Here is a 21,587-nt window from a genome sequence, read left to right on the forward strand (position 1 = left end):
CGCATTAGCCGTATGACAGTACCAGGGTTTGACAATGACTCCATCTGACTCCATTCGTACCTGGAGCATGATTATTATTAATTGCCAAGGGGGCTTTAAAGAATAAAACTCCATCGGCTTCTGCAGACAACAGTGTGACTCAAGTACTCGACTGCCTGCTTCAAATAGTTTTTCTTCCCCCAAATATTTGGTTTCTCTTTCACCAAGTCCGCTCATCATGCCTTGCATGCTGTCCGTCCTTTCTAGTTTGATTTTCATCGCTTCTTATTGATTACGACCCGTAGCATCGATCCAACTCAAAAGTACAGACCATACGTACCACTGGTCCTCGACAATCGTCAATGGCCAACCAAGACATTCACCAAAGCTCCCATATGGCTTTCCACAGATCTTCGTGACGGAAACCAGGCCTTGGCATGCCCAATGACGGCAGATCAAAAGCTCACCTTCTTCCGTTTGCTGGTCAAATGCGGATTCAAGGAAATCGAAATCGCCTACCCTTCTGCTAGCGACACCGATTTCTCATTTGTTCGATATTTGATCGAAAACAATGAGATCCCGGATGACGTATGGATCCAGGTAAACACTCTTGCGAAATTACTTGGTTACGTCTTCTGATGTTTGGTCTAGGTTCTGACTCCAGCTCGTGAGGATCTCATCCGAAAGTCATTCGAAGCTGTCGCTGGTGCAAAGCATGTTATCTTGCACATGTATAACGCGCTTTGTCCCATGTTCCGAAACATCGTTTTCCGTAACTCGAAGGAACAAACAATCGAACTGGCTACTAGACACTCCAAACTCGTCAGCGAGCTTGCTGATCAATACTCTGCATCACACGGGATGAAATTCCGTTATGAATACAGCCCGGAGACATTCACCCAGACAGAATTGGAGTTTTCTCTTCAAGTTTGTGAGGCTGTCAAGACCGCATGGGGCAAGGCTGGGCCAGGCATTGACCGCATCATCTTCAACCTTCCTGCCACTGTTGAAATTGCTCCTCCTAACCATTATGCTGATCAGGTAGGCTCTTTTATGAAAGTCTCCATCATGTTTGTTCACCATATTCAAAGATCGAATATTTTGCCGCTCATATATCTGAACGAGAAAACGTTATCATTAGTCTGCACCCACATAATGACAGAGGTGCGTCATGAACATATTTAATCACAGACGTATTTCTAATACTTCATAAAGGCACTGCTATCGCTGCTGCTGAGCTCGCAGTCCTTGGCGGCGCTGACAGAGTGGAGGGCTGTTTGTTTGGTAATGGGGAACGTACAGGAAATGTCGACATTGTGACTCTAGCATTGAACTTATACACACAAGGAATCACTCCCAATCTCGACTTCAGCAACATCCAAGAAGTCATTGACGTCGTGACCTCCTGCAATGACCTCCCTGTACACCCAAGACACCCTTACGCTGGCGAGCTCGTCTTTACGGCCTTCTCTGGTTCGCACCAGGACGCCATCAAGAAAGGTTTCGAAGAACAGCGTATTCGTCACAAAAAGAATGATGAAAACGGCGAGCTCAAGATGTGGCAAATACCATATATGCCCCTGGACCCTGCCGACCTCGGATGCAGTTACGAAGCTGTCATTCGTGTCAACGCGCAGTCCGGAAAGGGAGGCATCGCGTACCTCGTCAAGCAACACCTGCAACTCGACCTTCCTCGTAATATGCAGATCGCATTCTACAAGGTCATTCAGCAAATATCCGACCGCGAGGCGCGCGAAGTCACCGTGGAAGACATCACGACAGCGTTCCGCCAGACTTACCGCTTTGGTGGATCGAAGTATGAAGGTAGACTAGCGCTCAAGTCATTCCGTATGACGACTGAGCCGTCACCTGATTCTACTGACGACGGTGAACCTTTCGACGAGCGTCGTCGCTTCGATGGTACTATGTTGGTGGATGGCGTATTGCGTGTCATTCGCGGGGATGGCAATGGTCCCATCTCTGCTCTTCTTGACGCTCTGCGCACTCATTTGGACATCAACATGACCCTCCGCGAGTACACGGAGCACGCAGTTGGCGAGGGAGAAAACTCCAAGGCAGCATCATACATCGAACTCGTCAATACCACTGACGACGTCAAGGAAACTCGCCAATCATCAGAGTCGTGGTGGGGTGTTGGACTCGACTCTGACATTTCCGCTTCCAGTTTGCACGCCGTATTGAGCGCAGTTAATGGTGCCATCGGTGACCGTGTATTGCCTGAGCTGAAGCTCAGTGTCGGTTTCAATACCACCTCTGGCCAATCGGATGTTTCGGATGCTATCGTCAATACTCTAGGTTTGACACTCCCTCGCAGATTGCAAACTTCCTTCTTCGAGGTCGTGCAGCGCGCCGTGCGCGAGTCAGATGGCAAAATTTCGTATGAAGACCTCACCCGCCTCTTCCGGGAGACATACGACTACGAGGTTGAAAACAAGGGCAGGTTTTCTCTGGGTGACTTCCACTTTGAGCGCGTCGAAGGCGGCGGCCCCCAGTTCAAGGGTGATATGGAGATCGACGGCGTAGTGTGCAAAGTCGTTGGTGAGGGTAACGGACCTTTGTCCGCAGCCATCGCTGCGTTGCACACACAAATTGAGGGTACTCTTGTCTGCCGGGAGTATTCAGAGCACTCTGTAGGAGAGGGTTCAGAAGTGAAGGCCGTCTCCTTCGTGGATCTCGTATATGAGCTGCCAGGAAGGGTCAAAAAAGAAGCTGCTTGGGGATTGGGCAGCGATACCGACATCACTGCATCTGGTATCAGGGCTGTTTTGAGAGCGGCGAGCAGGTTGAGTGTAGTTGCAAAAAAAGCATAAGCTGGTGTTGAGCGCGAAGAAGATATTTTATATGAATAACGATGTATTACCTGGATGTATAATATCTGACATGCAATTTCATGAAGGAGACACGGTCACGCAGTCACACTGTGACGCCAGTAGTTTCCGAGCGTCTCTGTGACAAAGGACGCGTCCTATATATCTGGCAGTACGAACACTGACGACATCAATCCTGCCATATTCTGTCCATGAACTTAGCCTGAAAAACTCAAGTTGTAGTTTATAGGTGATTGGTCCTTCGAATGTCGTCTCCACCCTCAACTCGCCCCTCAACGTCTTCCAGAGCAAATCTGCATGGCTCACAGTCCATATATCCTCCAGGAGGCCTCATGATGTCCAGTTCACGTCCCTTCCTCAACATGATAAATCCAATGAGCCGTACACACCAAGGCTATTTTCAAGCCAACCAGTTCGTTGTCGAGGAAAACGAGAATGAAAGTGCCGAGGAAGATCTAGAAGCAGGCCACGCGACCAGAGGGATCCTGTCGAAGAGCACCAAGTCACACGGAAATCACAGAGTATCATGGGACGGCCAGAGCTCCGAGATAAACGTGCTACGGCCTAACATACGAAAGGAGGACAAGACGTACGAACAGGAATCAGATGATGATGCCCCTCAGCGCTTTATGATAGAGGACTCTTCGGCGTCTAGCCGCCCCTCTAAAGGCAAGGGCCGCTCACAACCACTTTATTCCACATCTGCACGATCTCTTCCACATGCAACAGCGCCTCCTATAGATACTCTACCTATGCTTTCAATACCCCCTAGACCGTCAGAATTAGACGTCGACGAATTTCCGCAGACGCCACCATATCAGCGGCCACAAGAATCATCCAAGCCTATGCGTGGGTTAGATGATTACGAACGTGCCTTATGGAACTGGGTCAACGTATATAACCTGGACGCGTTTCTGCAGGAGGTGTATCTGTACTATGAAGGCAAAGGGATTTACTCCATAGCGTTGGCAAGAGGGCTCAATCTCCTGTCAGTGATTCTTTGTGCATTCAGAACTAATTTGCTGACTGCTGATGCGTAGCACAGTAGGATTCGTAATTGGGTTCTCGACATTCCTACTTGGGTGTGTCGACTACAGTCGTATTCGTGAGGATGAAACTACTCGGTTGTCGGACGTGGTAGTTGACCGCTGCGTATCAAAGTGCGCAATTGGTTCCAAGAAAGTTAACAGTTACGACATACTGACGCGCATGACATAGGTTCTCTGGATTTACGCTACTTTTCTTTCTGCTTTTTGCTGCGTTCTATATCTGGCAAATTATATCTTTTGTCTTCGAGGTCAGGCGCTTGGTAGACATGTATAAATTCTATACCTACCTCCTACGTGTCCCAGATGTACGTACAGTTCAGTCTTCACCCTTGCCCTGATGCTCATACGCCACGCGTATAGGCCGACATATCAACCATCGCCTGGCCCGAAATCGTGCGCAGGATAGGCGCAATACGCGAAGAAAACCCTATAACAGCCATATCTTCAGCGCACGGCACTAATGCTGCAACGCCAGCAACTGCTTCTCTCGACGCTCACGATATCGCAAATCGCATCATGCGGCAAGAGAACTACCTCATCGCACTGTTTAATAAGGACTTGCTTGATCTTCGCATGCCACTTCCTCCCAAGCTTAAACAAATATTGAGGCAAAGTGATGATGGCAAGGGGCGGACGTTAACAAGGGTGTTGGAGTGGAATTTGCGGTTTTGTTTGATGGAGTATCTGTTTGACCCACAAGGACGCGTCAGGAAGGTATTCTTGAAAACCAAGAACAGAGCCGTTTTAATTGAAGGGTACGCCTTTTCCTCAGCTAAACGCGAGAAATTTTATGCTCATGTAATTTAGGCTTCGTCGACGCCTCATTTTTATGGGTATTTTGAACGCTATTTTTGCACCATTTATCTTCCTCTACATGATCATGTTTTCATTCTTCCGCTATTTCGAGGTGCGTCACTCCTGCTATAACTTGTGGTGTTGCCTAACATCCTACAGGAATACCACAAAAATCCGTCATCGATTGGTGGCCGGCGCTACACACCCTTCGCTCAGTGGAAGTTTCGCGAGTTCAACGAACTCTCCCATCTCTTCACGCGGCGGTTAGATGAGTCACATCCCCTAGCGAGCATGTATATCGGCCAATTTCCCAACGAGAAGATGACCATCATCATGCGGTTCGTTCATGACTTCTCTCCTCATCAATTGTACTGATCACCTTTTTAGTTTCGTGGCTTTTATTGCCGGGTCCTTTGCAGCGGTGCTCGTGCTCGCGTCTGTCATCGATCCCGATTTGGTCTTGCACTTTGAGATTACGCCACATAGGACTGTCTTATTCTATCTTGGTATCTTTGGGGCCGTGCTTGCCGTTGCGAGAGGGATGATACCAGAGGATAACAGGGTGTTTGATCCTGAGCTGCTCATGACAGAGGTCATTCAATATACGCATTACATGCCAGATGAATGGAAGGGGGAGCTACATTCCAAGAAGGTTGGTTGGTCCTAGCTTTCCATCGTCGAACTTGTTGACATTGGAACAGGTTCACCAAGAATTTGGAGAGCTTTTTGCGATGAAGATACCCATTTTCATACAAGAGATTGTCTCAGTCTTGACGACACCATTCATACTCTGGTTTTCACTACCCTCATGCGCACCCGCTATCGTGGACTTTTTCCATGACTTCACTGTCTGGATACCTGGGAGAGGGTATATTTGCAGCTTTGCCGAGTTCGATTTCAAGAGGCACGGCAATGTCAAGGTGAGACAATCGTTTCAAGTCTTTGTCTACGTCTACTGACCGTTGAGTAGTTCGGAGCTCCCGCACAGAACCAAGATGAGCGTATGATGTCTCGAGAGGGCAAGATGGAAAAGAGTTTTTTGAACTTCAAGGTTTGTGACTTTAATATATAATAGTCCGTATTTCTGATGACTGTTCCTGTCATTCAGGCAGCGAACCCCGACTGGAATCCATCTGATCCCTCCGGCTCCTTGTATCTCAGCCGCATCGCCGACCTCAGTGCACGGCGCAGACTTTCCACTTCGAAGACAGCATTAGACAATACCATCCTACTGAACGACGGCAACAAGGACCCCACGGAGCGTGCTCACGAATACGACCGCGCTCTTCGGCAGAGTCAGCATGCAGCCCTCCGGCGAAGACTCCAGCTAGGTGGGGGCAACATCATCGCAGGTGGAGGCGGTACCACTTCTTCGACTATATGGCAGTCGGCCATTGGCTCGAATTCAGCTATGGGCATGGCACAGACCGCGATACTGGGCGACTCTCAGGGAAGTATTGCGCCTCTGCCGCCGCCGATACTGGATGAGGACAGAGATTTAGATGGTGGTGTTGGCAGTGGACTGGGCGATTCATACGTTGATGGGGACACTCAGGGCAAGAAGCCGTACGAGTCACAGGAGGAAGGTATCAACGACGAAGAGGGATTAGAGGACGGTGGGGTGCTTGGGCTACTGGCGCAGATATATGCTGCGAAGGGCCCTAAACATGTCCCTGTCATCTGAGGGCTGCGTACATGATTTCTATCAAACCACATTAATGCTTATATCTTGCACATTTGTAAATGCTCGCACATATGATTTCTATCCTGCGTTTTTGTAATGTCGACGTCGCGTGAGTCCAGGTAGACTGCAAAACTTCCTTCGAACAGAGATCTACCATAGAAAGCTGCGCAGATATCTTTCTCCGTGAATACGACAAGAGGGCGTGACATTCCTGTGACACCTGTGGGTCATGTGAGATGTGGGGTCAAATATGAAATTACGTAGTACGTCGTCGACAAGTTAAAACACTGAAAAACCATACACTATTCAAGCAACGAAAATTCCAGATGCAGCTGCTCTCTCTCTCGCTAGGATCTCTTCTACGCGTTTCACCTTGTGATCATTGCCATCACCCACGGGGGTATCTCGATCTACGCGTGTACCAATACGGATGTCTGTGGCAACTCGAGGGGCACCTTTGCGGTGAACTGCAGTATGGCAATCATGTATGGCTTGAGACACTTCGCTCCAAGGCCCCTCTAACAAGAAAATTCAGTGAAAGGCCAAGGTTGGTTACCTCTTACAACGTACCAAGATTAGTGCCGTACCCGCTGAAACATGTGTCGTTATCAGAAGTTTGACATACAAATGAAAAATCTTACTGCATCTGAAGCAAGATTAGTTAAATTGAGTATGACAACTCGCCCATGCTCACCTTGAACGTCAGCCCTGATTTTTCCAAGACTCTCTGACACTCTGCGATATATTCTGCAACCTAAAACGCATTTACTTTGGACGATAATCCCCTATTTCCCGTGGACGTACGGAAGATTCTCCTGTTCCCATTGGGATGAGACAGAAATCTGAACAAATTGTGAGGTCATGAGGTAATGTATATTACTGAAACTACAAACCTGCTACGGCATAAAGATCACTGGGCATGTTGGGCGTTATTGTCAAAGTCGAAATACCCCCTTTTTTTTATAAGCATGAGCTCCGGAGAGTGCCGAAGGCTTGATTTAGAAATAAATATTAAAAGAACGTTTATGGGTTGCGCAGCGCTCAGAGTAGAGCCATAAGATGCCTTCAGCCGCGCTGCAATCAAGGATTAAAGCTTTCGAGGCTCTCGCCGACCAGCGTCCTTCTCAGACGACGACAAAACCTTCGTTTGTCGTTTTAAAGGCAAAATATCCTCCTTCATCTAATACTAATAACCTCCTGGAATCACCTATCTCACCTACCTCAGACTCAATCCCACCAATTGCTCCATTTACGCCGTCAAAGTCTTTGAGCAGGTCACCGTCACCGTCGCCTCCAAATCTAGGTCGTAGAACCTCATTAATTGACTTAAAAGACTGGATTGTAGATGATGGACCAAACGGGGCACCGTCCGGCGTCTCACACTACAATGGCAGGCATCTGAAAGGCTTTCCAGATATCAGAAGAACGCCCCCACAGGTTCCCCATAAACCTGCTGCTGCTCGTTTAGCACCAATGTCTTCAGCACCACTCATTAACTTGGAATCCCCTCCCAAGTCACGTCCGCCCCTCCCACCACGTAAACCTTCATATGCATCGACAGACTCTTCACCTTCAATTTCAAATTCTGCTATCTCTGACAGCAGTGCTACTCTGCGACCCCCAGGGCACTCAGATTCACTCACTGTAGAGCACACTTACCCCCCTCCCCGTCCACATGCTTTTGGCTCAGCCCGCGCAAGCCACGCGCCCGCTTCTTCCATTTCATCATTTCATTCCGTATCTCTTTCTGATGGAAGCGACCTGAAACTCATGAGCTCAAGACTGTCCGTACAGTCATCGCTTGTGACAAATGGTGATAACGATGGCAGCGTGGACGGGGACATCGCGAGCATCGCTGACTCGTTTGAGAATGTGTCTGTGACTTCCGCGATAAGTCCTACCACCAACGTCCCTTTTGATTGGGGGAAGGCCGCTAGCAACGGCAACGGCATACCTAGGCCCGAGCCTCCCAAATTACCTCAGCGACCAGGTACAAAACTTCCCTTGTCGCCCCCCGTTTCGAGATCAGTGTCAACATCATCATCTATAACGCCCACCACTCACCGACCCCGACCTCCACCTCCACCGCCTCAATCACGCACTAAACTTCCTTCCCGCACATCACCTGCATCCACCTCTGCATCCACATCCGATCGCTCATCCATCCTAAGCAACGCAACCACCGCCTCTCTCACAAGCATAAGTACCACAAGCATAAGTACCCGAAATAGCGGGCAGTTGACACATAAAGCTTCATTACTCCTGCGACCCACGCCAGTCCCGCCTGCCGCACGGACTACGCTATGAAACCTTATTTGTTGCGACTGTGATCAGTCGACGGAAAGCTGCCAAGAAAGCCAAGTTGAAGTCCCCACCATCATCTACATTGTCAGTAAAGAAGAGCAGACAAGCTGCTGGCTGGAGAGGGCTTTCAGTCGACCTGATCACCAACCCGGAGGATCATCCTTCACTACCCTTGAAGGATGCAGAAAGCGAGAATGACGATACACATCTAGTCCCAGTTGGACCTGAAGAGAGACTAGGCGGCCGAATAGTGAAGCTCGTCTGGAATGCTTCAAAACTTGACCGCGGCAAACTCCGGGACATATGGTGCGCACTGCAGTCTTTTTGACGCACCCATACTCATTCATTCTTCACTGCAGGAATGACTGTGATCCGTCCTCGACCGGCTTTCTTGACCGCGAAGCATTCGTCAAGGGAATGTGGCGAATTGACGAAGAGCTCCGGAGAGCCCAGCTGACGAGACGGACGTCTGCACTCAGCGCCGCTTCGTCGCAACGCATTCCCCACCGTCCGAAGAATGCGAGCAATCCAAGATTGTTATTGCAATAGTAGGACGTGCTTCCCTTATACCCCCGCACTCTCTTCCATACCCGTGGACTATGTAATAAGTCATCTCTCGCGACCATGCAATATACTCACGATCTAATTGCTCTTGCGGGACTTGGGTGCGTACATACGCTTTGCAAACTTTTAACTTGTTTGTGGATACCCACAAGCACCAAAGCAGTGGAGCCTTGAATGCTCTTATCGACGACCTTCGTTTTTCCAAGATTAAATAAACACGAACGCTACCAGTTGGTGTCAATTTATTCAATTTCATACAACGAGCAATCTCTCTCGCCCAACTTAACAGTTTCTACATACCACCCCAACACCGTACCGAATAATTCCAAATATGTCATATCATAAGAACGAGAAACAAAACGTGGTAGGAAAGTGTAGTCGCTGGAACGTCGCGAGGTATCTAAATAAATAAATGAAACTTAAACATGTAGTGATACCTGCGTCAAATCATTAAAGACGACATCGCAATGATCGTTGAAAGACATACACTGGCCCGAGCCCGCGGTCCAGCTCACGAACGATATCAAAGTCAATAGCGTCTGCCATCAGAAACCAAACTGCTGGTACGCCCAGCGTTCCGCCAGTCTGGCTGGTTGGATGCGACAGGTCGATCTAGGCATTCCTGGGGAACCATGCCTTGTTCACCACGCCCATTCACGCAGAGCGCCCATGCGTCGTCATACTGAGCAAGCACACGAATGCGCTCGCCCGCTGTGACTGAGAGCTCGTCAGGAAGCGTGGGGATAAACGCGCGGTTGACAACTGCCTCTGGGGCAGTTGGAAACATGGGTATAGGCGTTGTAGTAGGGGCAGGTGGGGAGTACAAGTTGGCTCCTGCTGCTGCACGTGCCATGGCAACAGCAGAGTCTCCGGGGCTTAGAGAGGGAAGTGGTGGTGGTTGGGAATACATGGGCATCGGATTGTTATACGAAGCGGGAGGCGGGGCTGGGCCTGCATACCCTGTGAATGGACTCTGCATCCTCTGGATTGGAGGTTGTAGGGGGCCCGGATATTGCGACTGTCCATGAGCTTCAAAAGGTGATTTTGGTGAATTCCTCAGCGAAGCAGGCTTCTCAGAGAAATCATCACTGGGAGCTGCAGGAAGCGGCTTGATCTCGTTAAAAATATTGCCAACGGGCCAAGAGAGGCGACGGTTCTGCCTGCGGCGGAGATACGTTTTCCGAACGATGAATATGATCAAGGCCAGGGCGACAACTACGGAGGCAGCGATAATACCACCAAGTGCGCCGCCAGAGAGAGTCTGGCTTGATGCGCTACTGACATTGTTAATAGCTGTAGCGGTTGCGCTTGGAGTGGTAGTAATGAAAACCACAGACTGAGATGTGGTATGCGAGGGACTGATAGTCAGTCCCGTGGCAACGGGGCTGCTCGTGGACAAGGTGGTTGAGGGTGAAGCGAGAGTAGAAGTGGGAGTGGGTTGCGAAGAAGATGAAGACGTCAACGTCTGCGAGGTAGAAGGAGATGCAGACGACTGTGAAGAACTAGTCTTCGCTGTCGAGGTCACTGCAACAGGTGTGGTGGATGTCGTTGAAGTGGTTTTGGCGGTAGTACTTTGACTTGTGGTAGTAGTAGAGTTTGTGGTAGCATCTTCAGCAAACACGAGAGGAGACGCATATAGGTCGTTTACAGGCTGGACATGACCTAGCCGTTTTGCGTGCCGCACCCGCTCAGCAGGCATGCGTCGAAATTCGGAGTGCATATTGGTACAAGCGGTTTAAGTAGACTCGAAAGGTAAGAGTGCTGAACGATTACAGCTGGAATTTTGTAAGGAATGTGGGTGGAACCCTCAAGGGAGACCTGCCACGATGAAGATGGCAAAGAGAGAGGATGGGGCTACGTAGATGGTTACCCGTTACGATCACGGGACGGACCATTTACTACGGGCCAAAACACGTTGTCAAGAGTCAACGTTTCAACGACATCAATAAGTGTCGATAATAGATTTTAAGTTATAATGGAAGAGAAATGAATATATAAATGCACGATCCATGCAAACTGCGAAGCAAACCGCGAATACTAGGATACATAGAATAACAACGATAGAATACAAGTGCCTAAAAGTCGGACGCCTTTTCCAGTTGTTGTCGTTTCCGCGACCCACCACTGCAGCGAGACCAAAAATAAACACAAGTCAGTACACCATCAACAGCAGTGCAGCGCCCTACTCACACATCGGTGTCAAGACCTCGTTTTTTCCCAGACTTTGCCTCATCCAAGAATTTATCCAGACCGAAGACGTCCCCTGTATCCTTCTCAAATTGTACAGGTCCTTCACGGACTTCTTGATCCTCAGCTCCCTCAAACCCAACACGTGCCTTCCCAAGACCAAATCGATCGTTGTCGAGAGCCTTACCGATACCTTCCTCGGTCCCACCACCGAATGAGTCGTCGTTGCCTTCTGCAATATTACCCCTAGCCTTGTATATCGCCGCTGCCGCTGTCGAGCCGTGGAACAACGGCCGATCGTACAAGTTGTAGTTGTCTTCATCTGCAAACGAACCACTGAGCGACTCCTGGTTGAACAGCCTTGAATCCAGCATGCTCTCTTTCGACATGGTCGGCTTGGCAAGACCGAGCGCAATTTTCTCTGAGATATCACGATTTTGTTGCCGTGCAAGCATCTTGGCACGCTGCTCGGCGCCCATGTTCGACATCCGCATTTCGCGTTCGCGTTCACGACGTTTCTCGGCACGCATTTCGTCGCGGAGTTTGCGAGCTTCCTGTTCTTCTGAATCTTCCGGTTCAGCGTCCGATGCAGAAGATTCACTGCCGCTGCCATAGCCAGCAAGAGTTGACGTGACTGCAGCCCGAGATTCTGCCGTTGGTCGGGAAGGTGCAACACCACTGCGCTCTTGGCGGGCGCGCTGTGCAAGCATGCGGAGGTTTTCCTCTTTGGATTCTTTCTCTTTTTGTGCAAGCTTTTGCTGCATGAGTGCACGTTGCCGAACTTCTTCACGAGCATGCCTGTCTGCGACAAACAATGCTTCTGAGAACTTGGCAAAATTATCGTTGATGTGAACCTGTAAAATTAAACAAAAAATCAAAAATATTAGCCTGAAATCAAGAGAGATAGTACTACTGACATCTTGAAGACCCCGACCGTCTGCAGCCAACCGTTTATCGAGTGGGATAGTAAAACCTTTGTTGTTCTTCCAATTGGATATACACGGTGGGATCATCCACTCCTTCTGCTCTGCCGCCGTCGCCTTCCTTGGTGGACTCCGCAGTACAGGAGGGGGCGGACTGGGTGGTCCCCTGGGGATCTTCTTATGCTTAAACCTCGGCGGCTCCATCGGATCTTCCACAACCTCTGACATTTTGATAATCCTCTGCTTAAGCGCGCCATTGTCACCCCCGTTCTGCTGGCCGGGTGTGTATCGTATATATGTCGTCTTCCCCTGCGCATCCGGGACATGCTTCGGTTGTGCAGCCTTGATCTTTCCGGAAACAAGTTGCTCAAGAGCGGCCCGGGTTTTATCCGCAGTGGCTTGAACTTCCTCCTCAGAAGGGCGCTCCATCGTCCGCTGTTCATCCGTGAGGTCTTTTCGATGAGCGATAGGGACAAGGTCTTTGAATTGGGACTGAATATATTTGCCAGAACGTTGGCCTTGGTGAGCAATAACGTCATAACGAACATTGCCTTCGCTATCGACTTGAAGAGCAAGAGTATTGCCTGCGGCCGTCTTAAGGTGTAGACTTAGTAAACCAGTGCAGAAGCATGAAAAAGCACTCGCCTTCTTCCGCCCGAGGTCTAATGGATATTGTGCAACATGACATTCGGGATATGAACCACCATCTCCTGCATAAAAGCTCAGGAAGCTCATAATCATGAGATGAAGATGTATACGTACCGAAGTCCTCTGATTTTAGCGGCTTCCATCCCACTCGTTGGCCGTATGGCGGTATTGGTGTACGAGTGATCACAGATTGAGACGGAGCAGGCTGAGGAACTTCTTCTTCATCATCTGAAACAACTGGGGCATACGCGGGTAGTGGAAGTAGACTGCACTAAAATGTCAGCATTATCAATTATTATTCACGAAGTAACTTACGCAGCGAGGGCAGCCATAGCAGAGATGATCGTTCAATTCAATTGCTTACGGACACTACGAGTTTTGTTTATCTTTGTTTGTGGCGGCAGGTGTAGCAGTATTTTTTTGGTTGTAACAGATATAGCACGGCTCGATACATAGCTACATAGCAGTAGCACGGGCATGAGCTCACAAAATGTTGATTCTGCGCCAAAACCTAGCCAAGTGCAAAAGTCCGGCGTAAGAGCAGCTTTCGAATACACTGGAATTCCACCATCATGGTTCGACAAGCGTCCCAAACTTCCGTCTCGGAACTGGCTCATATTCCTCTCGGTGACCACCTCTATCGTCGCATACTATGTTTATGACCGCAGAGAGTGTAGACGTATACGTGCAGATTATTCCTCACGCGTCGAGCATCTTGCCAAAGAACCATTGGGTACTACAGACCTGCCGCGCAAGGTCATCGTATACGGCGCGAAATGGCCCGGAGACGAGGACCATGATAAGAGCTTGAAATTTTTCAGGAAGTACGTCAAGGTGCGTACTATGTATTTGAATTTGAAACACGCTCACTATGTCTATCTGTAGCCGATTTTTGTAGCAGCTGCCGTTGACTATGAGATGATTTCGGGGCGCCGAAGTGGTGACCTCGCCAACCGCATTGCGGACGAGATTAAGACTCGTCGACGCATTGACGCTGGTGTCGAACCTCCATCACATAGTCCAGTGCCTTTGCCTAACCAGCCAACTCTCGAACAAAAACGCAAGCGAGAACTCGAGGGCGGCATCGTCCTCGTCGGCCGGCACACATTGAAAGAGTTCATGTCGGGGCTCAAACGCGGTTGGACGGAGAGCATGGATCGCGTTGACAGGGAAGACATGCTCGCACAGGAGCTGGCGTCGGATGGCCGATTTGATGAGCCAGAGGAACCTGTTATAGATCCCGAGGTAGTAGATGGGGAGCCCTTACCAACCCGTTCGCGCCTTCTACCTTCGCAGAACGCGGTATTATTCCCTTTGCAGATGCCTTCTTCAAGCCCAACAAAATCCACGCAATATACTTCAAACATTCCTGCACATTTAGACACGCCACCATCGACTATACCAACCCTGCCAACGCTTCTTCTCGTCCCCTTCACAAATTACATTGGCTTCAGACAGGTTCCTAATATGTTATGGGGATTCTTCAATGAGCGGCATAAAGTCCGCGCTGGTTCTGAAGCAGCTTACTCTCTGATAATGAGTCACGTGCGACCATTCGCAGCAGCAAACACTGCTTCAGAAATTCAGGAGTCACAATTGGACGGACGTCAAGGAGGAGACCTTGATTTCGAACTTCCTGCCGAATCCTACTATGATGGTGCTTATACACCGTCTGAAACAGAGAAAGCGCGCAAAACTTACTACGACGCACTGCCCGCAAAGCTAGCAACTGCACGTGCATTAGCACGAGGCACTCGAGCCCCTACGAAGGAGGAGGATAGTCATCCCCCGCCAACGGAAGTAGAGCTCCGTGCAGAACGATTGAAGAAGGAGATGAGATGGCGTGGCGACGAGGCTGGTTGGGAAACCGTGAAACCCGGTCAGCTTGTGCAATGGGACGAACGATTTGCCGACGCCCTGCAGGTTTTTGACGAGCCTCGAGCAGACGACGTTGGTTGATACGTGACCCAGGAGCTAGCGCCAAGCCGCTGACTGACATCCACTCAATTGACCCCATACAAATAATCTTACAGCAAGTACCCATACGTTACAAAGGTTCTACCCATCACACATAACAATTCATTATTATACAATGACAACTGCACCACTCTCCAACCAGCTTTCGAATTCAGCAAGGACATCAACATCGGCCGCGTGTTTAGTTTTTATCTCTTGGTTCCTTCGCTGATTCCCGATGGCAGGGTCGACAGGGTTTGAGGTTCGCCTGAAGGAGACTGGAGGAGGGTAAGGCTGGTTGGTCGTATTGTTTTGTATATCAAATTGTGGCTGGGGTTTGCTAGGTTGGAGACATTGCGATGTAGCCTGAAGCTCCGCGCCAGAACGTGCGATTCCTGTGGCTCGAATATACGCCCCAGTCTTCTTTTCATCCTCACGGAGAGAAGGTTCCACTGCTTGTTGAGGCTCCGGCAGGATGTCAAAGTAAGATTCATCAAAGAAGAAGTCATCAGAAGGCTGTTGCCGGGAGACCTTGGATAGTGATTGGATGTCAACCTCAACACTGGAGGATCCTGCAAGAAAGAGCGAATGGGAAATTGTGGATTGGACAGGAATATCGCCCTCCTAGAATAATTGGGGTCAGTTGACGAAGAGCATTTTTAACGTTTTACCTCTGCAGCCAGTAGGGCAGAGGGGGAACCGAAGAGCTTGAGGTCAGATTTGAAGCGTTTCGTATGACGGTCGTCGTTCGCTGATTCCTGTCTCGGGGAGTAAGGCCTGTATGACGCGTTATTGCTCTTCAGACGCTTCCGAGGGGGTGAGCTATCGGGAGGCAGAGGGTCGCATACCCGTTTGCGAGTCGGAGGGGGAGTCAGGGAGAGAGCATCCATCGCGGTGTCGTTAAAATCGTCATCTCGAACTAGCGCACCATTCTCTGAGCTCGAGTGATCCTTCGAGCGAACATCCTTTCCTTCGCACAGAAGCTCATAAATATTCGCGAGGTCGTCATCTGATTGTGAGTCACTAAGTATGTCCTTAGAGGAGGGCGGTGACTGTGAGCACTTCAAGGTGACGAGCTCGATATCAAAGTTTGGGGCTGGTTTTCGTTTCCTTGACGAAAGTGCTGAGGCATCTTGTTTCAGCCGTTGACCTTCAGAGAGCCCCAACTTTCCATTGACATCAGCACCTGTATGAAGCGAGTTGCGTTGCTCAAGAACTAGATCACGTTTGGTTGTCTTTTGTCGCTTGGGGATTGAGACGTCGCCAAGCGGAGCGGTAACGCGACTGTTGGGCCCAGTAGATGACAGGTCGATGGAGGAGTTGTGAGCTTTCTTTGAACTCAGCAGATGGCCGGGCTTTGTGTTCTTTCTTGGGATGCGAGAAGGTTCTGTGAGCCCGTCACGGCAACTATCGCGCACTTCTCGTCAGCAGGAAACTGCCTAGGCAAGAAAAAACTCACCAAAAGTGACGGCAAGCAGATTTATCCTTGCAGGTGTGATTACAGCTGTGATTTTATGTCGGCGTTAAGCAACCAGATAACAATAGAAACGACTCACTCATATTTCCCGTCTGAGCGTTTTTTAGGCTGTGCGCCGTCCTGCACGGGCGTATTGGCTGTACTCAGATCATCCCCCTTCACTGTAGGACGCGAGACAGATTTCAATGTCTTCTCTTTGTGAGGGTTGATACTCTTTTGTGCTGATGTGTTGCTTTGCAGCGGGCTACGGGGTCGAGTGAGATCTTTAATGGGGAGATTCAATTCGTCATCGTCATCAGGCCCCATGTCCCAAAAGTCGGCAACATCTTCCAGCCCTTCCAAATCCATTTCCTTCGAGAAGTGAGTCCATGTAATGCGATCTGCATTTTGCTTACCAAAGAAGTCATTGGGCGAGTATTAAGCGTTGGATATCTGTTTGTGGGTAAGGAAGGCTTGAAGCTCTCAGTTACGGTAACCCCAGCGATCTTATCCTAATTGTATGAATTAGCCAATATGCTCGCGATATTAGTACTCCCTGCTGACTGAAGAGATCGAGACGTTGATGGTCTGACTCGGTCTGGTAAGCTGCGCGTTGATTACGAAGGATTTCCTTTCCCTCAATACCTTCGTCCTGAGGCATTGATTTTAGTGACACTCCACATTGATAGTATAAAACTCACGAGATACGGCGAAAGTCAATGAAAACGAAGTCGGAGGTAATGGTGAGAAGAGTTGTCATATCGAATCCACCCCTCTTGTGTTTCTTGGACCCCTTAGAAGCTCTCTTGTCCAAGAGGAGGCCACATTCAACGGAGAGTTCGATATCTACTGGACATTTCCCATCGCTAGGTGAAACCTTTACTTCCGTCAAGGTGAGGAAGTAACTCGGTAGCTCGTTAGCAGCCAACAAAACTTCAGAACCAAAGGGGGATCTGCGATTCAGGAGCTAGCTGGAAGTTAGCTTGTTATAGTATCGCCCAGTTACGAGGGTTCACCTCTTCGAGTCTCAATGGGCTGGTGCTTCGTAACTTGGGAATTGAGGTTATGTGATTCTCGGCCAATATCTACTTATGCTGGTGCTTGTAGTCCGATTAAGATGAGTTGTTTCAGATCTCTACCTTGATTCTGCAGGACCGATGTGAGTAGAGCACATGGAAAGGCAAAGTAATTCACTGACGATTTTTCGCCGATATATTCTAATTGTTTCAGGACAATCGGTCTATCTTCCCATGCCTTGGCATGGAGACAACGCACTCTAGACGATTCTTTTCAGCCATCTAAAGCTCCCAGCCACAGCAAACGTACAATTCCAGTCCGTGCTTCACTTGCGCTCCGTTCTTCTTTATGATGGCAACTTCCGCAACCGCTGGGATGTTCAGGTCGAGGAATTAATGCAACTTTAGAGAGGAAACTTTACTTATGGCAATCCGGCTAACGTGACGAAAAACCGATAATGCCTCAAGGCATGGTTGACTCTCTCCGTTTCTGTATTCGGCACTATTCAAGGGTAGACCGCCTAAAACCGCCTTCAAGGACGTCATTTGAAGCACAGGCAGGTGTGAATACAACAGCTACCTGCATAAGCAAGAACACTTTGTCACTCGTGCCTTGAATTTTTTTGACTGCGAACCGAATATCATTATGGCGCCTGATTTTCTCATATACCTAAAAATGGTGGACCTCAGCAATAACATTCATGCTTCACATTCCTTACCTGCTTTTCACCACTTCGTAATTTGAGGTCGGATAATCTTTATAAAACAGTTCGTGCGGTGAGGTCAAACTAGCTGTTAAAACTTACTCCTCCGAGGTGGATATCATCTCAAGCTGTCACCATGATTCCATTAGATCATCGCTGAAGAATGCCCATTAGCTTACAATATCGCGCAAAGATGCAGTTGGAGAGAGGTCCAAGATTGCCTTCATCTATTCATGATCAGGAACGTGCTGTTAAATGGCGCGAAAATCTCACCGTCCCACGACGAATGTAGAACTTCATAGGCTGTCAGATTGTGTGCCACACACAGCAGAGAAAACACTTCACCCTGCTCATAATATCGCCAAATTCAGTAGAACTCAGCTCTCCATTGCGCGGTGAATAGGTGACCAACTCGGTTTCCCGTAGCTGCTCGATACTGTCCATCACAATGCTGTCCACCTTGTCCTGCCAAGACTGGCGGTCGTCTTTTCCGATATTATAGTGCTGTGGATTCTTTTGTATTCGGCGATAGAGGAATGAGCGGAGAAGCCATTCCTGTGCTGTCTTGACGTCGGAAATAGTTCCCAGACCAATTTCAGAGTTTAGGTGCTCGGTCAAATTTGTGTGCAGACTACTCTCCAGAGGTGTGGTACCCTGAACGAGATCGCGATATTTCCTCTCGAGTTCAGTTTCACATAAAATGATAGCAACTCCTTCAGTATCTGAGTGCAGGACGAGAAACGTCAACAAAAAAGTGCAGGATGAAAAAATAGGTACCAAATTGTGGGCGACCCTATCATCACAACATCAGAACTGATAAACAGGTCGTAGATTGAGTGCGCACCGCTCGTCCCATCATCTGCATAACGTCGAGATCCGAGTACTCTTTGGATTCGCCATTCTGATATAGTTTAACGCCCTTTATGACGACCAGATGGGCAGCTGAAAATAGGATCAGTGTGGCCGAAGACTACCGACGGATAATACCTTACGCAAGTTGACTCCGACCGCTAAAGTCTTTGCGTAACATTAGTAACACTCAAATAGAGGAGAGAACAGATCCTAGTATTCACCGACGTAGCCAGAAGAACTCGTAATACTTTACGCAGATACAGGTCTTCGATGGTCTTCCTGTCGTCGATAGTGAGTCCAGCATGATGCACGCCGATTCCCAAAGCAGCCAGAGCTACAAGTGATGAGTACCAGTAACAATATTTCCTACCGTGCAGTGCTCACGAGCGAGATCTTTGTCCTGAAAAGTCTGATCAATCCTAACCATTCATGAATATCTTGTCTTGTTTAATGTCTTATCGCTCACTGCAAGGGCATGCTCCACGGGAGCAGCTGTTTCGCCTTCATGGTTTCTTCATATTCTTTAGCCAATTGCCTGGCAGTTGTGATGGTCCCTACAGAATGCCTGATAGTAGTAGATGTGACTAGTAATCGCGATGTCGTACCTTTTCTCGTCGGACAGAATACGAGGATTGGTTTGTCAACGGCGTGTTGTTGTAAAATGGCGAATAGGCGGGTATCAAGAGTATGCGCATATGCGAAGTCATTCTGACCTTTCGGCTTGACCACGCCATAAACAAACCGAGTGAGTTTACAGGGCCGATATTCGTCACCAAACTGTATTGTTCATTAGCGTGAACTATAAGACCAAACGAGCCTTGATTTGATTACCTGAAATATTTGACCGGGATGATCACTAGACGCATGATTGCTCCCAATCCAGCTTGCAACATCTTCGATGTTCGGGACTGTTGCCGATACAAGAAGGAATCTAACATCAGATCCTCTTGCCTTCATGCGAGAGACAACGACTTCTAGGGTGCTGCCGCGAGATTCGTTGAGGATGTGGACCTGACCGACCCTTAAATATTTTCTAGCGGGGCAATCTCGATAACAGACTCACCTCGTCCACAAGAAAAAGTTTGATCTGAGATAATATACGACTATGGTCATCCCTGAAATGAGGATGAGCGTATGCTACTGTCACAACAAAAATGTTTTACCAATTCCTTGTGAGACTATCCCACTTCTCGGCCTGAGATATTGTAAGCAGTGTTTTCAAACCATGAGCAGACTGGAAACTTGCTGTAGTAACACTTTTGTAGACGAGGTTACACATCAGAATCGTCAAACAATACGATGGTTAGACTTACATGATTCTAGCGTTCTTGGCATCACCCCACACGCCCTTGCCAAAGACTACAGTGTCGCCCGTAAGCTCACAACCTAACTCTTAGAACGAGCGTCATATCTGAACTACAATACATTACATACTGGGTATCCCCAGACTGCCAAATTTGGCGTTCCATTCCTTGTATTTTTCCGTACAGAGGGCCTGTATCAACTTGTAAACCGGCTTCAAGTGGGTGCAAGAGTAACACAACTTTACCTTGGTTGGGGCGACATAGACGCATTTAGTGGCTTCGTTTGTGCTCGAAGGATCGGTGACCATGCGGATAATGCTCAATTCAAAAATAACAGTCTTGCCACTTCCAGTGGGCGCTACACACTAGCTAAGCCCGAAGTACGTCGAGAAGAATGACCACACCTACCGCTAATAACCTACACGCCTGTTTAGAGACATCTCAAGTGATAAGAATAACGCACCATATTCTCATTCGAGTGAAGTACCTAAAAAAAATCAAGTGTGAAGAAATTTGAATGAAGCTTCATAAATCTTACTGCATCAAAGCAGGTCGACTGAATAGCGTTGAAAACACCAAACTTGAAGATGCTGCGAAATATATCCGCTGTCCCACCAAGTTAAGGTTAGAGACTAGCAGTAGGCAACGGTGAATATTCCTACGAAGTTCGGAAACAGGGCGCAACCGCGCTGGTTGGGGTTTCTGTTGCGTATGACCACCAGGCCTATCATTACACAAGATGCCGTAACTAGACTCGAAGTTGTTTGTAATTTTATTCGAGTTTCCATAGTGAGTTTCTCCAGAGTACTGGTATGGGTGGTCTAAGATGGATCCATGTTGATTATAACAAAGGACGACGATGCACATGAAAAGACTGACGAATTCTCTGTGGAACATCATGGTGGGCCTGATTCTGGGTCTGCACAACAGTATAATTGGCAGGGCTTGGTGCGTATTCGGGAGTAACGCTTCTATAGTCTTCCCAATAAGGTTGTGCAGCACCTGAGTAATATGCATGGCTGGTTGGCGGATGACTTGCAAAGGCGCGAGCACGGTTGTGGATGCGTTCCGGTGGAGACGGAGAAGAGTCTAAAAAATATAATATCCTCGAAGAATATTTGGGCGCATATACTCACCAAATTCGTCCCCAGACCTAGCAAAATCATCGTAATAGTGTTGGTGTTGTCTAGTGTAGTACGACGTCAGCGTAAGTATCGTCGATACAAGGGAATTTATGGCGTACTGTGGCGGAAGCATCCCCGATGCCTGGTGTATCAGAGGCCACCTGCGAGATTGTTGCATTAAGCCGATAGTACT

General features: G+C 48.7%; 8 protein-coding genes across 8 annotated transcripts; 4 read left to right on the forward strand and 4 right to left on the reverse strand.

The window, feature by feature from the left end:
• Nucleotides 1-38: 38 nt before the first annotated feature.
• Nucleotides 39-2,960, forward strand: F5891DRAFT_55342 (2-isopropylmalate synthase). The gene is made up of 5 exons (XM_041372227.1): nt 39-231; nt 285-579; nt 631-1,020; nt 1,071-1,143; nt 1,195-2,960. The coding sequence occupies exons 1-5, from the start codon at nt 218-220 to the stop codon at nt 2,808-2,810; spliced, it is 2,388 nt and encodes a 795-aa protein (XP_041229406.1). The 5' UTR covers nt 39-217; the 3' UTR covers nt 2,811-2,960.
• Nucleotide 2,961: 1 nt separating this feature from the next.
• F5891DRAFT_55343 (putative transmembrane protein) lies at nt 2,962-6,483 on the forward strand. Its single transcript, XM_041372228.1, has 10 exons — nt 2,962-3,816; nt 3,869-3,988; nt 4,047-4,182; nt 4,238-4,632; nt 4,685-4,784; nt 4,832-5,010; nt 5,060-5,324; nt 5,374-5,592; nt 5,643-5,723; nt 5,781-6,483. Exons 1-10 carry the CDS (start codon nt 3,074-3,076, stop codon nt 6,354-6,356), a joined length of 2,814 nt encoding a protein of 937 aa, XP_041229407.1. The 5' UTR covers nt 2,962-3,073; the 3' UTR covers nt 6,357-6,483.
• Nucleotides 6,484-6,662: 179 nt separating this feature from the next.
• On the reverse strand, nt 6,663-7,277 carry F5891DRAFT_1184779 (uncharacterized protein; the record flags this gene model as incomplete). Its single annotated transcript, XM_041366486.1, has 6 exons — nt 6,663-6,874; nt 6,927-6,946; nt 6,982-6,992; nt 7,051-7,110; nt 7,161-7,198; nt 7,250-7,277. The coding sequence occupies 6 exons, from the start codon at nt 7,275-7,277 to the stop codon at nt 6,663-6,665; spliced, it is 369 nt and encodes a 122-aa protein (XP_041229408.1).
• A 138-nt stretch (nt 7,278-7,415) lies between these two features.
• F5891DRAFT_1208489 (uncharacterized protein) lies at nt 7,416-9,520 on the forward strand (the record flags this gene model as incomplete). Its single annotated transcript, XM_041369114.1, has 3 exons — nt 7,416-8,593; nt 8,691-8,966; nt 9,020-9,520. The coding sequence occupies 3 exons, from the start codon at nt 7,416-7,418 to the stop codon at nt 9,207-9,209; spliced, it is 1,644 nt and encodes a 547-aa protein (XP_041229409.1). The 3' UTR covers nt 9,210-9,520.
• Nucleotides 9,521-11,176, reverse strand: F5891DRAFT_55434 (uncharacterized protein). Its single transcript, XM_041372236.1, has one exon. It carries the CDS (start codon nt 10,942-10,944, stop codon nt 9,754-9,756), a length of 1,191 nt encoding a protein of 396 aa, XP_041229410.1. The 5' UTR covers nt 10,945-11,176; the 3' UTR covers nt 9,521-9,753.
• A 1-nt stretch (nt 11,177) lies between these two features.
• On the reverse strand, nt 11,178-13,340 carry F5891DRAFT_55422 (SKIP/SNW domain-containing protein). The gene is made up of 6 exons (XM_041372235.1): nt 13,298-13,340; nt 13,097-13,248; nt 12,980-13,044; nt 12,329-12,928; nt 11,415-12,265; nt 11,178-11,348 (listed from the first exon to the last, which is right to left on the reverse strand). Exons 1-6 carry the CDS (start codon nt 13,312-13,314, stop codon nt 11,300-11,302), a joined length of 1,734 nt encoding a protein of 577 aa, XP_041229411.1. The 5' UTR covers nt 13,315-13,340; the 3' UTR covers nt 11,178-11,299.
• Nucleotides 13,341-13,459: 119 nt separating this feature from the next.
• Nucleotides 13,460-14,941, forward strand: F5891DRAFT_946119 (inner membrane protein import complex subunit Tim54-domain-containing protein; the record flags this gene model as incomplete). Its single annotated transcript, XM_041374654.1, has 2 exons — nt 13,460-13,816; nt 13,868-14,941. 2 exons carry the CDS (start codon nt 13,460-13,462, stop codon nt 14,939-14,941), a joined length of 1,431 nt encoding a protein of 476 aa, XP_041229412.1.
• A 63-nt stretch (nt 14,942-15,004) lies between these two features.
• Nucleotides 15,005-21,527, reverse strand: F5891DRAFT_1208495 (uncharacterized protein; the record flags this gene model as incomplete). The annotated part of the gene is made up of 38 exons (XM_041369115.1): nt 15,005-15,562; nt 15,610-16,345; nt 16,398-16,442; nt 16,495-16,766; nt 16,811-16,906; nt 16,959-17,046; nt 17,096-17,361; nt 17,411-17,479; nt 17,534-17,540; nt 17,593-17,670; nt 17,721-17,781; nt 17,833-17,941; nt 17,991-18,080; nt 18,130-18,166; nt 18,217-18,242; nt 18,294-18,341; nt 18,388-18,408; nt 18,460-18,836; nt 18,892-18,907; nt 18,959-19,056; nt 19,107-19,131; nt 19,188-19,300; nt 19,351-19,385; nt 19,433-19,520; nt 19,572-19,743; nt 19,798-19,977; nt 20,030-20,081; nt 20,130-20,222; nt 20,280-20,352; nt 20,401-20,461; nt 20,516-20,628; nt 20,679-20,688; nt 20,734-20,757; nt 20,809-20,876; nt 20,933-21,091; nt 21,150-21,359; nt 21,407-21,456; nt 21,514-21,527. 38 exons carry the CDS (start codon nt 21,525-21,527, stop codon nt 15,068-15,070), a joined length of 4,575 nt encoding a protein of 1,524 aa, XP_041229413.1. The 3' UTR covers nt 15,005-15,067.
• Nucleotides 21,528-21,587: the final 60 nt, after the last annotated feature.

Source organism: Suillus fuscotomentosus (assembly GCF_016647785.1).
Source record: "Suillus fuscotomentosus strain FC203 chromosome Unknown F5891scaffold_11, whole genome shotgun sequence".
NCBI classification, from domain to species: Eukaryota; Fungi; Basidiomycota; class Agaricomycetes; order Boletales; family Suillaceae; genus Suillus; species Suillus fuscotomentosus.